This window comes from Lycium ferocissimum, chromosome 12 (genome assembly GCF_029784015.1).
Source record: "Lycium ferocissimum isolate CSIRO_LF1 chromosome 12, AGI_CSIRO_Lferr_CH_V1, whole genome shotgun sequence".
Classification (NCBI taxonomy): Eukaryota; Viridiplantae; Streptophyta; class Magnoliopsida; order Solanales; family Solanaceae; genus Lycium; species Lycium ferocissimum.
Window position 1 is genome coordinate 25,682,207 of NC_081353.1, and position 16,711 is coordinate 25,698,917.

General features: G+C 34.7%; 1 protein-coding gene and 1 long non-coding RNA gene across 2 annotated transcripts; both read left to right on the forward strand.

Annotated features, from left to right (window-relative positions):
• Positions 1–3,383: 3,383 nt before the first annotated feature.
• LOC132040628 (uncharacterized) lies at positions 3,384–6,002 on the forward strand. Its single transcript, XM_059431280.1, has 3 exons — positions 3,384–3,689; positions 4,517–4,689; positions 5,653–6,002. The coding sequence occupies exons 1-3, from the start codon at positions 3,399–3,401 to the stop codon at positions 5,780–5,782; spliced, it is 594 nt and encodes a 197-aa protein (XP_059287263.1). The 5' UTR covers positions 3,384–3,398; the 3' UTR covers positions 5,783–6,002.
• A 1,385-nt stretch (positions 6,003–7,387) lies between these two features.
• Positions 7,388–8,107, forward strand: LOC132040523 (uncharacterized). The gene is made up of 2 exons (XR_009410702.1): positions 7,388–7,675; positions 7,758–8,107. It is a non-coding gene; the product is annotated as an uncharacterized LOC132040523 (long non-coding RNA).
• Positions 8,108–16,711: the final 8,604 nt, after the last annotated feature.

Sequence of the window (16,711 nt, forward strand, 5' to 3'; positions counted from 1 at the left end):
CTGAGGGATAATACTGTGTCGGACCGGTCACTAATAGCGTAGCAGTGACGAAAATACAAATATATAGGTCAAATATGTGTAATAAATAAAATTTAATATAGTGACGCAAATGAAAGAGATAGCTCAAAGGCTAAGGTTATGCAACATGTAGTGACAGTGCAGGTTCGAATATGGGCGAACTCATTTAACGCTTATTGTTTTCCTAAAAATGGGCTCAAAAACATAATTGAAAGTGACATTCAAGTTCGATCCGGGGTAACATATAAGGGAAGCAGCAGTTGCAATCAACGTGTCCCAAAGACACTTTCGTTTGTTAGAGTGCACAAATAAATATATACTAATTTCTTAAGGTATATACACACATATATATATATATATATATATATATATATATATATATATATATATAAGAAGTGCACGTGCACTCTAACCCTTTCACGTAGGTCCGCCTCTGAGAATAGGCCGCGCCTAAAATCATGCCAATGCGCTGCTAATGTTTACCATCTAGCCCCTCAAGCATGTCCAAAAATAGTCAATCTCATAATTCACAATTTCACATAGTGCCGCCAACTGCCAATTCTAGTATTGATGGCCATGTCTTGATTTGAATTGACCAACACTCTTGCAACTCACCGTTAATAAGCCCATGGGCTCCACCACTACTTTTAAACAACAATCTTGTGGGCTCCATTTATTGGGCCACCCGAAAGCTAAGCCCAGCCAGTAAAACTTTAGGAGTAGCATTCCCGTAAATAAACCGATGCTGACGTCCTTTTCGTTTGCTTTTAATAATATGCTCTTCACTCTCAATATGCCAACAAGTATTACTCTTCTGCTATCTTATTCTTCGATTTTGATATTGTATGTTGTTTCCTTCGCTTCAATTATCATAGTACTCTCTTCATTCATTTTTACTTGTATTGTATACAAAAAGTAGATGTCCATTTTTATTTCTCCAGTTTAAAAAATTACGAGATAATTTATAATTTCATATCTATTTTACCCTTATTATTAATTATTGAGTTGGAAACTTTAAGGAATCGTTAGTGGCTGCACAACTTTTAAAGTCTGTTGAATTGATTTCAATTAGTAGATGATTTAGTAATCATTAGGGGTGATAGAGTAGAATTGTCATTTTATTTATGACTCGTTAAGGGGTGTGGAAAGTCAATACTGAACAAGTAAAAAATGGAAAGGGAGGGAGTATTTATTGTTGTTACTGTTCTCTTCTCCATTGTTTCAGCTTTGCTCTTTCGCTACTGCATTTTGCTTTACATACTTGATTTCTTATATGATTTACTTAAACTGAGGGTCTATCAAAAATAGTGTCTCTACCTTCACAAGATAGAAGTAAGACTGTGTACACATCACTTTCTCCATACTCCTGCATTACACCGAGTACGTTATTGTTATCGTTATCCTTTTTGGCAATTGAGAAGTGTCACGTGACTAGACAAATTAGGATCGTTAAAGTACATTCAAGTTGCATTTGTGGGTCCAGATTCACATGGCCATTTTGGATATGGGTCCCACAAATTAAAACAACGGCCGTATGTAAACCAAGTACGGGAATGACGACAAATTAATTGGGTAACGTGCAACACTGTAAATTGTAGCATGACTGTTCAAACAATGACCATTTTTGCGATGCATTTAAAATTTATTTAACCTGATAGAGCAAGCTTCAGATATGTTTGTTCTTTGTTGTACCTCCTCCTCTTTGTCGTAGGGTAAATAAAACGCTAAAAAAGGATCTCTTATATAAATTTCTCATTAATATTATAAAATTAAAAAAGAATAAAAATTGTAATGAAATCATGTTTATCATCATATTTTCGTGAATCAAAATGAAGCTAGTCAAAATTGATTTTGAGTACTCATATCCGATTACAAGTTCATTGATTACTTTTGTTTTTTAATGATTATAGTAAAATTTAAGTCATTTTTAATGATTATAGTACAATTTAAGTCATTTCAAGAATCAAGTGTAGCCGAGTAGATATAAGCCATCACAAGAACTCTGTCATTATATAACTTGTGCAAAGTAGAAGTGGAGGTCGGTTAAATTTAAAGTGGCTAAATTTTTAATATTTGTAAATGCTGACTATATTTCAAATAATAACAGCACTAAGAGTGATTACCTATTTCATTTCTACCAATTAATATGTGTTTTGACAATATTTTCAAGTTAAAAGGATATACTTGGACACTTTAAAAAAAAAAAAAAACTACTTGAAAATAAAAGCTGTATTTGTATATAAACTGAATTTTGAAAAGTAGTTCGTGCGAAACTTAAAACTTTGGCACTATAACTCTATAAGTACTTAGAAACTCAAAATAGTTTTTAATGTTTAATTATCTTAACTAAAAAAAAAATTGTTATCTATAGCAATTTTTTTTTTATATCTTTAACATCTTGAACACAAAAATTGCAAGGGTACATGGGTAATTAAAATACAAATTGTCACACACACACACACAATATATAAATATTGTTTCCTCTATAAAAGGTCAAACAAACTCTGCTACCTCTGCTCCAACTTGGCTGAACTGAGACTCATAAAATTATTCTCTAACATTCTCTGACCAACAAGAGAATAATTAAATTAATGATGCTTCTTCGTAGCTCTTCAAGTCCATTATTGAAGCAATATTATTCATGGCTACCACAATTATCCCCAGGACCAAAATACTTGTCAAGATCATCTACATCACTCTCAAGCTCATCACTAGATTCAGTACAAAAGATGTCCAGAGCTTTGTCTGAAACTGATCTTAAACTGTTCAATAAACCATCATCTTCAAGCAGTACTTGTTGCATGGCCATGCACAACATACTTCCTATCACAGTTGATGAAGAAACATATGAAGAGGAGAAAGAAGATAAGGTAGTGTTCATGAACTGTTAGATAATCTCATATATGTTTGAGAGTATATTTTTATTTACTTAATTATGTTTTCGGTACACCCTTTCATGTTTTGACCTTAATTATTCTTTTTATGAGCTTTAATTTTGTCTTCAACACGCCCTCTCACGTACAGGCAAGAATCCTTTTCCATATGCTTAATTATGTCTTCGACATAGTACCCCTTCATGTGCTATCTTGATTCATCTTTGCATGGGGTTCAATTATGTTTTCAACACGCCGCTCCCATGTGGCCTAAGTCTCACGCCAAATTTAAGTTGTATATAATGTTAACTTAGTCTAATTTTTTTTTCTACCATTAGGTCACCTCAGAGGATGTATAAGTAAGCTTCCTAAAACCATTGCTGCCTATTTTGATACTATATTAAATTTAATGTAACATCTGATTATCTAAAAACTTAAACCGTTAGAAATAATCAGCAGTAATTTGAATAATGGTCTTCAAAGGGTAAAAGGCTGAATAATGGATTGATGTTGTTTCCGAATTATCGGTTGGAAACGGGTGAGGGGCTTGAAGTTGAGGAAGAGAAACACACGAGGGCGGTGGAGCTGGTGGTTGACGGCGGTGGAAGTGATGGACACGGTAGAGGAAAGAAATGTGGTGGTGGAGGTGGTGATGATTCTAATGGTGGAAATGGTGATGGTTTTGAGTGGGATTCAAATCATGGGAGTGATAGTACTGATTTGTATTACAAAAAGATGATTCAAGCTAATCCTGGGAATTCAATGCTTCTTGGAAATTATGCAAGATTCTTGAAAGAGGTACTAATATAAACTTGCATTTCTTCATTTTCTACCAACATAGATGCAGAAACTTATGTTTTAACAAGTTAAACTAATAGTATTATTTTTAGTTTGAAATGTTTGAATGAATTACACAAAGTTTAAGAATAAAGAAAAAAGTTATGGTATATATCAAAAGTATTCTTCGAACTTGTAATCTTATAAGTCTATGTTATTACAATATTCTACGGTTATATAAGAGAACTCCATTATGAGTATTATGGAAAATTTAGAGTTAAAAAGGTGTCAAATATATAAAAATATCACTCTCTTCGCCCCAATTTATGTGATAGTGTTTGTTTGGACACAACATTTAAGAAATAAAGGAAGAATTTTAAAACTTGCGATCAATACTAAGTCTTTATCATTTCTATGATTATAAATTACCTCATTAAGGGTTGAATGAGTATTTTAAAATTAAATTGTTACTAATATAAAAAAAGTCATTTTCTTGAGACTGATTGGAAAAAAAAAAAAGAATATCACATAATTTGAAACAGAGAAAATACTATTTTATGTAGAACGGACTAAAACAAGGATCATATAAAATGAAATAAAGGGTGTACCAAATCTTTTTGGGCTGAAGTACGTTCTGAGTAACTTGACCATAGAAGTTTCATTTGTGCATATCGGTTTTCTACTGTAAAAAGATTTATCACTAAGTTTTAACTTGGTAAATGGTTTATAATAATTTAAAAGATATTAGTAGTAGTACTATATATGGAGTATAAATTCCAAAACAAAAGCATTGGATTTTCACTCTGTTTCTCTGAGTTGTTGATTTTTGTAAATTGAAAACCAAACAGGTCCGTGGAAACTTGGTGAAAGCAGAAGAATATAGTGGGAGAGCAGTTTTGGCAAATCCAAGTGATGGAAATGTACTTTCATTATATGCTGATTTAATTTGGAGATCCCATAAAGATGCCCCTCGTGCTCAAAACTACTTTGAGAAAGCTGTTAAAGCTGCACCAGACGATTGGTAAGAATAATTCTTATATATGACATGAAGGGATTAACTAATTTTTACCTATATATTAATGCTTTCAGTGTAAATAATTGTCGTCTGATTTATGAACAAGTTATACTATAGAATTAAAATATGGGAATTGTAATATGAGAACTAAATAATGACGAGATTATTTAGTGAATATACTTTTATTTGTAGATGTTTGATTCATTGAACTAAAAATGAAATGTATAGTGAGTCTAATATAAAATATGTATTTGGTTTTACACCAGATAAATTTGGATAAACTTTCCCAATTTTGACCTTGACTTTCTTAAAGGAATGAGTTTTGGAGATCGGCATCTTTGTCATTTTGTTATTTTATTCGGGGATTAGTGAACTTGAAGTGCTATCCACATTGAGTATGGTATAAGAATAATACCACAAGTATAACCAATATCGGAATTGCTTGTACCAGCATAAAAATAGATAAAATAATCTCATATTTTATTTCGAAATTGTTATCCCATATCCTTGGAACCAAACGACTCATTTGGTATATTCTAAAACCTAGCTACCATATTTTTTTTTCAAATAATTACTCCCACTTTTTATGGATAATTACTGCTTGTAGTTATCTTTTAAGTGAGATAATAGTATAACAATTCACTTACCCTATCAATATATAGAAGTTAAATTCAATTACGTAACCTATCACTATATAAAAATTTGGAACTAACTACAGAATTTATCTCTAATCTGTTTCTAATAGCTCGTAACTAACATAAATTTTTGATGATTTATCGTTAATCCTTCGCTAAATAAGATTAGAGACTTTTTTTTTTTTTTTTAATATTAGGGACTAATTTTGCTATTTAGCTACAAATTTTGTCTGCCGCTAATTTCTGATTTTTAGATAGTGTATTAGTTTAGGTTAAGTGAAGTATATATGAAACTAACTTAAAAGTGTTTTTTATTTTATTTTTATGAATGCAGTTATGTGTTGGCCTCCTATGCACATTTTCTTTGGGAAGCAGAGGATGAAGAGGAAGAAAAAGAACAAGAACAGAGACAAGATCAAATGAGCCATAATATTAACTTATCAGAACCTAGTTTCTTCATATAACTCACCCCATCTAAGTTTAATGTCTCTATATATGTTATAGCAAAATATAATTAACCTTCTAACAATTTTTTGTTTTCTGTATAGCTTTCACCCTTTTGGGGTTTCTTTTTGTAACCTTTCATTTCCCCTGGCTACTAAAGCATTTTGAATAAGTATAGTTGTCGCTCTTTCTTGGCTAGATTGTAATTAAGAATGAAATGAAATTATGTTCATGGAAAAAGTTGACTTCTAAATCATCATATCATCGTACTATTCTAAAAGTGGGAAGACCCTAAGTTGAAAAGTTAAATTACCAAAATGTCCATTAAAAGTTAAACGACATTTTTACCCTTCCAATAAACGCCCACTTCAAATAATGTTTGGTACAAATATGTAAATATACCCTTTAAAAAATAAACAAAATAAAAAGAAGGAAGTTAATCTATATATGACGTTCATAGTATGTATTAGTATTAGGCATTTGCTATTAATGATCATAATTTCTAGATTAACTTCTTTTGGGAGTTGAATTGTTGTTCTTACGTTAATATACAATGTACATGTTAATTGTGTTCATGTATATACCCTCTTGGCATTAATAGTACCAGTGAATTAGAAAAAAAACTTTTATCTTAATTATTGTAGAAAACGTTTCTCCCTTCTTTACTTTTCTCTTGAATCCTTACTTCATAATAGACCTAACAATAGAAGCTTTGATCTGTCAGTAAAAATTAAATTTACATTAAATTACTAATAATATTTTATTAAAATGAAATGAGATAAATAGACCAAAAACTGGCCGGATGCATTCAACTTACTACAGAGTTTTCAATGTATTAAAATTGCTTTCATACTATAGTAATACTCAACCTTTAAAGTTCCTAATTACTATTTTGGAGATCTTTTCAACTTTGAATAATAAATATGATTAATGTTGTAGAGAAATGTACACAACCGGCTAAAAAGAAAGGCAAAAGCCTCCTCATAATTAACCACTTTAATTGCAAGGTATAACACTATTTATAAAGGCAAAATCTAATAATTTTTTACCGCAACTCACAAGAAGGTTTCTTGCCAACATATTCGAAGAAAGAGCATGCCAAGTTCACCATTGTCCAAATACATATTTGAGAGAGAAGCTCAAATGCTTGGAAATCTCTTGGACCAGACATTAGCTATGGCTGGATCTCTGGGCAGAACTCGAAAAAAATATTTCGACTGGCAAATAGGAACTTCTATCAACGCATTGTATCCATATCAAGGGGATTAGCATCTTTTTATTTATAGTTTATCACTATCTTCATAGATCAGGTCTTCTACCTCTTGAGCATTTGATTACGTATTTATCTCTATTTTATTGACCATAAATTCAAGTCATTTGTAACGGAACAGAAGAATGAAGTCGGTTCATTGCATCTTGATAATTAATAGGTGTTGTTTATTTTAAGTGTAAAAGTCTTGCTCAACTTGAAAGTAGTGAATTTTTGTTTCCGCTGTTTAAATTTGTAGAATTAAATTTTTGTACCTTGATACTTAATCTGTATAATAATATAAAGTAGGGCACTAGCCCGCCACGTGGCAGCTCTCATTGACAAGGAAAATGATTTATCTATTTTGTCATTTAACCACAAAAGAACTCACTTATTATATCTGAAAAAAACAGTCCCTGTTCAGTTACAACTTCATCAAAATAATGAATCGAAACATCTCCCCAAATTCTCACCAACCCGTTTCAAATAAAAATCTTCACCGCTTTAGTTCAAGTGTCGCTAAATTCAGAATAAGTCAACAAACAACAATCAACAAAGGAAACACATTCAACTCAACACCCCTATGAAACAAAACTTCAAATCCAGTTGCATTCAATGCAGAGAAGAAATCACCATGGGAGAAAGGCATGCGGAATATCTGAAGGTACATACAAGTCTTCATGTTTGGTTGATCTGAGCCCTGATGTATCTCTGTATTAAATTCCTCTTCTATATTTTCCCCGCAGGCCTTACATTGGTTTCTCGATCCTTCTGCAACAATCGTCGAGGCAACAATTAATTTGTCCATGGGATTCCACTGTAACTTTTTCCTCATGTTCATTCTTCTTTCTTTCTACTTGGCTTTCACATTGTTTGTCCTAATAGTGGAATTTGAGACTTCTGTTAAGAAATAATGGAAAAAAAGGGAGGAAAAACTGAAAATAACATATGCAATTTAAACTTAACAAATGTATCTCTGTATCTTATATTATTGATTTCCTTAATTTAGGTTGGTGTGTACAAATAATGTTTGGATCTTTTGGTTATTGTGTCGTCCATTTTGTGTAATTTGATGAATCTTGAATATGTTTTACTTATTGAGTTTTTCATCTAATGTTTTATGCATAGATAATGATAATTTTTCTTTTTCCATTTATATACTATGTGTTTGCTCGATAAGTTACCACCGTAACTTTAAAGTATTATTCAGATTCCGGTAAAAGCGCTTGTGGCGGAAAGTTGAACATTCAAACTTCTATTCGCTTGCTTCTTGAACAATGTTAGAGAAGAAGTTTATCATCCTCGAGACATATCCAGTACAAATTCTTCATTTTTGGGTTGGTGTTTTATTCCATATGTATTCCTATATTTAATCACCTTATTTTTTTATTTTTTTATTTTTTACATCGTGCTCTGGTGGATACTGGATCAAAGCATGAGAATTCTAGTGAAAGTTTTTTTTCCCATCAATATGTGAATTAATTTTCATTTGTCATTTACAATATATGCCTTAAGAGTGAAATTAGGCTTCGGCAGAGTAATTTGAGTACAGAAAGATCAAACTAGTAATTATCTCCTCCTGCACTCCACATATTTTGATGTTGCTTGATTTATCAAGAGTCCATCATCAACAATTTCAAAAGTATCAGTTCTTTGTGCGCTGCACCTCAATGGTTGGCTAAATAGTGCACTGTTATTTTCTTGGAAGCGATTGTTTTTTATTTAGATTTTCTTTGACTTGTGAAACAAAAAACAAAAGCAAAACTTTGATATATAGTTATCCGTGTATAATTTGGTTTATTTACTCTATGCGATCATTGAAAATAAAGAAATAAAACAGTTAAGACTTATTTTTCTCTTTCCCTTTCCTCTTTCACGGAAAAAAAAATCAAGTAGTAACCAATTATAGACAAGTTTTGGTGAAGAAAGGTAAAAGAAAGAAAGGGATGAAGTGGGGAGGAGAGACGGGGTTTAGGATTCTTATTTATCTTTTTTCTCAATTTTTTTTCCTCCTATTCTTCCATTTATTTGAAGTTGTTATCATAATAGCCCCAAGTCGCAAGAAAACCGTCACCTGTTAAAGAAAGAGCAAAAGCCAAAAGTGTAACACCCCGTAAACTTGAACTAGGTGTGAACATGCAAAAATCTAGTATTAAGATGATATTATGTCGATATGAATCTATTCTTGATGAATTCGGGTGGAAGATGGTCGTTTTGAAGTCAAACCAACTAGTGAAGTTCTTAAGGCCTCTTAAATTCGCCTAAGTTTTGGTAGGTCTGTCTTTCTAGGCGATTTTTTATGAAAAATTTGTTGCGAATTTGGAAACACTTCCTCAATGAAATTTTAGATCTTTAAAATAGCTTTCCAACGGTAGGTCGCCCCACTTCAAACAGTAGTTACGTACAAGAAGTTATGTCCATTTTACCGAACACTAGTAAGTGTAACCGACACACGCGGCCTTTTCAGCGCGCTGGGCGTTGCGATGGCCCCGCATCGCGGGCCAATCGCTCAAGTCCGAGTATTGAGAACATCGCGCGATGGTCCCGCATCGCAGACCCATCGCGTAACGGGTCGGATTTAGGTCAAAAAGTCGGGTTTACGCGTTTATATTTAAGGTTGGGGTTTATTTCCCCAAGCACCGCATTCACGAAAATTTACCCTAAAGTCAATAAGAACAAGTCCCAAGCCTCAAGAACCCTAAAAGGTAAGTGTTACCATGATTCTAGGTTGAATTCAAGTCTCTATTCCCTTTCTAACATCAAACCCATGATTCTTAACATGATTTTGTGATCAAAAACCTGTGGTTGCAACATAATTCTTTCCAAAGTGATTCAAGCTAGGGTTTGGGTGTTCTTCATTAGAAAAGTGATTTGTTAAACTATGTTTAACAAATTAAGGTATGTCTCCCTTAAAAACCTTATTTTGAATGTGTAGGTCTCCCTTTTTAAAAAACTCCTTATTTTGAATGTATGTCTCTTCAAAAAAAAAAATAAAATCCTTTAACTATAAAGGTGATTTGTATGTCTTTTTGAACATACTGCTTTCTATCGGTTTTTACGAACTCTTTTATCAGGATTTGTATGTCTCTTTAAAATCACTTTTGAAACCATTATCGGAAGTATTAATTTTATCAAGATTCTTTAATGAATGAAAGGAAAAGTAATTCTTCTCATGGTTCTCAACTCTAATTCATGACTAAAGGTGGTTAACGCCTGAGGGACAAACCCACATTAAACCTAGATCGTAACAAACCCTATACGATAATATATTACGAATGTTCCTCTATAAGAGATGCTTAATAATGAAGGATAACGATTGGTAATGATATCGAATTCTTCGACGGATGATTTAACTAGTTACTTGAAAGGTTGTTGACTCATAAAAGTATGTTACTACGAATCGTGGAAATTGAAACTTGTTTAAAGAAGTAAAACGTTTTCAGACATTCTTTGAAACGATTTATCTTTACGATATGGCATAACGAACCTTAATGGTAACGTACGTGACTACCTCGAGATGAATTGTAATTCGACTTTTATGCTAGCTTTAACTCTGGCTGGTGTGCTTACGCCTAGCCATTCGGGAGATGGAATGGTCACCGAGGGTCTCATCCGTGTGCTTACGCCCAGCTATTCGGGAGGATGAGTGGTCACCCAGGATCTCATAATCCGGCGTGCTTATGCCTAGCCATTCTGGGAGGATGCAGTGGTCACCGAGGATCTCATATTCCGGCTGTGCTTATGGCGTTCAGCCATTTAGGATGAGTGGTCACCGAGATCTCATATTCCGTGCTTACGCCTTACCATTCTAGAGGAGTGGTCACCGAGGATTTCATATTTCGGTGTGTTTATGCCTAGCCATTCGGGGAGGGGACGCAGTGGTCACCGAGGATTTTATAATCCGTGGAAAGGGCGCGCAGGACAAGGGAACCCCATGGTGATCCCCGACGTGACTTATTCTTCGTCCGTATCGGTGCCGTATGTGACATTCTTATTTCTATAATTATTGACGACTATCTTAATTGATCAATTTGAAAGGGCATATTTGAAAGTTCGTAACTTGACAAAAGACTTTATAATCGGTTTTGATAATTCTTATTAAGATACACATGCCGAATACTTGTTTTATATCGAAAGTAAGTTTGGCTTTCGTAAATCGCTTAACAAATGATATTAAGAATTAAAAGTGAACGACCGTTTTTTATGTCATCTCTCGTAACCGATTTCTTTATGTATTATTATATTTTTTATTTTTATAATATTTGTTGTCTCCCGAGACACTCACCGAGTACCCGTACTCGTGCATACCATTGTTATTTTTGACGGTATGTTAGGTATCATCGAGGAGCAGTGTTCGTGATACGCCACGACTTAAGAGAACTCGTCGCTTCGAGACTATTCGGTGAGCTCATACGATTGTTCGTGGGGCACCATTCTATCTTTTTACTTTTCGCCTTTTTGTTTCTGGCCGCGTCCCGATGATTTAGACATTCATCATTATCTTAGAAGCTCCATAGTATACGTTCGCGGGTAGTCGTCTGAATCGCTGATTAATCCCTGCACGTTATTACGTTTGACTAAGTATTTGGTGAATAAAGACTTCCTAATTTAATTTTTATATGCGTGATTCGTTTTTACCTTTATTTTATAAACTTGGAGGCGAATGCTGAACCTGCCGGTCAAGTGTTATTATTGTATCTTTAAAGTTCTTCCGACGTTGCCTATGACGTCGATGCTTGGCCACCTGGTGGTGGGTTTTCGCGACAAAAAGCTCCCTTGAACAAGTGCTTCGAGAAGGCGAAAAGTCTCTAAAGATTTGATGAAACTGTTGTTTTCGATAGTATTACAGTATGTCTTACACATATAATCTACTGGCTATCCTATTCTTTACTTCTATTTTGTTATTCTTCCTTCCTCCCTTAGATTAACTTTTCCGTTCTTTCTACCTTTACCTTTTATTGGTTTGTTAGGCTCTTGACTATTTCGACAGTAAGAAGGACGGAAGACGGTCAGTAGTTCTTAGTTTCCCTATATATTTAAATCTTTTCCTATGTGAATAGTTAAGCTAAATTCTGTTGGACTATAATGTTGATGTACGGTAACTGGAATAGCTTCAGGATACATGGATTAGTTTAAATCTGTAATTTTCCTGTAAATTTATATTTTGAATACCTTTTCACTTAAGTATGAGAATATTCTTATCTAGATATGTAACTTCGATCAAGGTTTCTAACATGTTCAGCAGAAGTGCCGAAGTGATTACTCTTGAGTTTTGAAATACAATTTGATCTCGGTAAGCTTGTACAATATCCAAAGAATTTCTTTCTTATTTTGTCTATTCCTTTTTTTATTTCTATTTCATAGAAACACTGTGCTTGTGAAAGGGATAGTAAGTGATACAACTTGAAATGTTAAGTGAAATAGCATACAACTTGATTTCCTTTCGTATTTCAATTTCACTTGAAATAGTAAGTGAAATGTTTGGTGCTGGTCTTGAATTAAAACACTGTGCTTATGACAGGGATAAAGATTTCATGATCAATAAGCTTCCAATCGATTCTCCAGTATACTTTTGGTTTTCTTGAAACCAATTGCATACAAGGACACAAGAACCTTTTAAGCCAAAAAATCGTAAGTTTTCGCTCATACAAGTACCACGCCTATTAGTGCAGAATTTACTCATGAAACTGTGGCTTCTATTTATGTAACGACCAAGTCATTACCGTAATCCCGGAAAATTCGAGGCCTGGGCTCTATAATCTTGTGCGATTCATAATCTTGTGTGAGATTTACTCTTGAACTTGGTAAATCTCTATCTTAACCGGACCCGATGTACGATCAGAAGTTAAATATCGAGTTTAGGCCACCTGCCCCGCATGACCGCTTTAGCGATCGACGAACCTAAGTAAGTCGACGTGATAGTGGCAATGTGCTCCGCCTTAGCGGAGGTATGCAAATGCAAAGGACCGCCCCAACAATAGTGATATTGTCGTTCGCATTCTTATAGCGGCACTTCCTCGACCGTCGCGCGCCGACTTTGTGCGCTTTGACCTTATTTAAACCCCTTTTTCGGGAGGGACCCCTCTTTCTTAAAACCCTAAATATCAACCACCTCTAGTGGCCATTTGAAGACAAAACTCAAGTCTTCGGGAGAAGGTAACCCCTTCTAACTACTAATTTTTTGAGTTTTCCTAAGGTTCATCTTCTAATAGCTAATAAAAATGGAAGATGCAAAATATGCAAGTTTAGGTGGATAAAATGGATTCCTACACTTAGTTTATGAACATTTTTGAAAAGATCTTCATACTCTTAGTCTAGAAAGGCTAACCAACCTAAATTGCTAATGTTTCCTCTACTTTGTAAATGAGTTTTAGCCTTAATTCTTGAATTCGAGATTTCTAAGGAAAGTGGTTACAATTGGTGATTTAAACGAGCAGTAACCTATGACTAGCATTAAATATGGGTTTTCTATGAAAAAGGATTACCAAGCAACAAATGCGTAGGTAATATAGTTGAGAGTTTATTTCCAATCCTTCCTCAACAACCGTAAAACTTGTATAACTCTCTTGCATTAATTCTTTCTTTTTCGGGGGTCTCTTGACATTCCAAGGCCCTCTCGTTGCGATTGGACCGGAATGCGAAATCGAAGATCTAACGGGATGTTCGTGGCACCCGCTTCGCCCTCGAGGTAGGTTACGCTTCCCTTCTTTGGTATCTCCGGTTAGACTTTCATATATGTGTGCGGTATGATAACAGATGTATAAGATTCGAGATCGATAGTATTTTAGATTGATAACAGACAAGAAAATGCGGTTCTTATGTATCACCGGTATAGTTGTGTATTGGATGATTACCTTATGGTGAGACTTCGATTAGCGAAGCGTATGTTTAGATGATATTGTTAGAGAAACCCACGAAGCCTTCGGCATGAAGTTCGAGACGGATATTGCCTTAGTCGGGCCTTGTTGTATGATTCGTGGGCTATCCACCCCGTTGCGTCGTTGTCCTATTTGTTCTATGTACTTGTTGGCTGCCATTATCTGAGATATCGATATTGTGTGATTAGTTATATACTCGATTATGATATTGTGGTACCGTACTTTGTTGATACCGAGATATGGATAGTGAATCATTGCGGGTTTATTACGTAGCCTTATTGATGATATTACCTCGCGTGCCCATGTGCGGGTATCGTCAGATTGATTTGGTTTATTGATATTACACTTGCATTGTATTCATACTCATTTTCATGATATAAAGATATTTTCTCGGGTACGGTACTAATGATGGGAAATGAGAAGGAGACATGGTATGACGAGACATATTGATACGAGTCATCTCCTGGACGCGAGGAGTGATCGTATTCTTCCCACACATAGTATATCGAGTCATCTCTCGGGTCGGCGTGAGTGACTGATATGGAAACACTTATCTTCCGAGACATATTGGACATCGAGTCATCTCTCGTCGCGTGCTGGAGTGACTTGCGCATGACTTCGCGCGGTCCCCCACGGGTCGGGCCGTCAACGATGTGATATTCCATCGTCGGAGTACATGTGTACGAGCATTTGCATTTCCATACATTTCTATTACATTGGGTTATCTTGCTTATGTGTGGGGTTTAGTTGTATTGATATGGATCGTATTGGCATCCTCATATGTTATTAAATGAGGACCGGATGCCGTAGTTAGTACTCGGGGCCTTGGATGATTATTCTTCGAACTTGGCACACCGGGTTTAGTTGCTATAACCATAGGTGATCTTGGATGGGTATGTGGTGCTAGATGACCCAATTTGGGCGCGTATGGCTTCTAGGCCTGGGTGAGTGATGAATATTAGAATGACGAGAGAGTTTTTCCCGAAAACAAATTACGAATACAATAAATGATAGGTTTACTTGCGGTATCAAGGCAGATTGTCCCCCGATAGTAGTCGTAATGTTATAGTATTTTGAATATGGTTACCTAATTAGTATACTAGATGGGTTAGAACGTGAGGAATGATGAAAGTTGAGGAAATTGATTACTAAAAGAGCGTTAATGGAATAAGGCTTTATAGTTGTTTGGGACGAGTGGAAGGTTATATTCATGAATTGACTTAAGATCACCTACCATGTTTATTTGTGGATTTTATTACTGTTATGTTATTCTAACCCTTGACCTATTATGATGCTTACCAGTACTAGTCAACAGACCGATACTACTTGCTACATCCTCTCGAGGTGTTTAGTTGCAGGTGTTATGATTTAGAGTTTCCCGGAGACGCGTTATGCCTATCTTGAAGACCTCTATCATCTTATTCCTAGATGGAGGTTAAGTCTTTTACATTTATTGTACATTGTCTCCAAATTAATCGCTCTTGTATTAGTCTAGACTAGGTTATGGGAAAAGGAGTCAGTTTGTACAAAAGTTGTTGTAAATACTTTCGTTTTGTTTATATAAGTGAGTTTACTTCCTCATTTTTTTTGTTCATGTCATAACTTGAAGGTACATGAACCTTGTTTTATGATTGTTAATGAGTTTGGTTTTGGGTTAAGGGTTCGCCTACCAAGGTGGGACTGGTAGGTGCCCGCGCGATCCTAAAATGGGTCGCGACAATTCACTTATTTGTTGTTTTGATAATCAATCTGAGTAAGAAAATGTCCTCTGATATGATAAGTTGAATTCTTTAATATTCAGATTGTTTGGTGTGAAGAGGATTCAATCGAAGTGAATATTGACATATCCAAACTGAACTTACAGCGCTCATCAATGATGGAGCAGGTATTGTAACGGTTCATTTTTTACGCGGGTTAAGGCATAAAAGCTACTATGAACTCGTTGGTGCTCTTTTGGACTTTATTTTGAAAAGAGTAGCCACCTAATTTTTAGGAAATTAGGAAAACCAAATTTGAAGGGTTTATTCAAACACAAAGGAAAATACTTCGTAATCCGTAGTTCTAGGTATGGGTCTCATGACCGGGAAGGTGTTAGGCACCAAAGACAAGGATCCGTACTATACGGGGTTATTGACCTTCGAATTCCAATGTACGAGTATTTGCATGAACCGTCTATTTAGTGTTTATTCTCGCAAAAATCTTATCATTTGCATATCATTTTGAGAAAAAAAATTGAATATGTTCCCTTTATATATAGGGTACATAGATTTGAATTTATAATATCCGGATAAAATAATTTCAGTGTACAATTTTGCCCAAGCCTAACTCATACTTGGTTTGGATCAATCCACTTAATACGTTTAGAACGCTTTATCCAAGAACTCGTATATGCAAACGTTTTTGTTTTAGGAAATACATCTTTTTGTTATAAGTCATGAACTTGGTTTCGGATTGGGCTTTATAGCCAAAATTATAATTCTTCATTTTTTAAAGAGGTCTGTCCGTTTTCTGGGCTTGGCCCAAAATGAACTTTGTACATAAAAATTTGAGATGTCTATATCACTACCCTTTTATCCATGAGTGGGCTTTGGCCCAAAATTCCCTTTATTTTTCGCTGAACCTGGCCAGTTCTGGCCCTATTTTCTAAAACCAGTGAGCTTTTGGCTGGCCCTATTTTCTAAAACCAGCGAGCTTTTGGCCCAATATTTTGCTAGATTTCATTTGATCAAAACACATTTATCTTTGGCCTTATTATTATTATCCATGGTTTTTAAAATGTCCTTTTAAAATTAAAACCGTTCAAAAAAAACCGGCTTTATTTT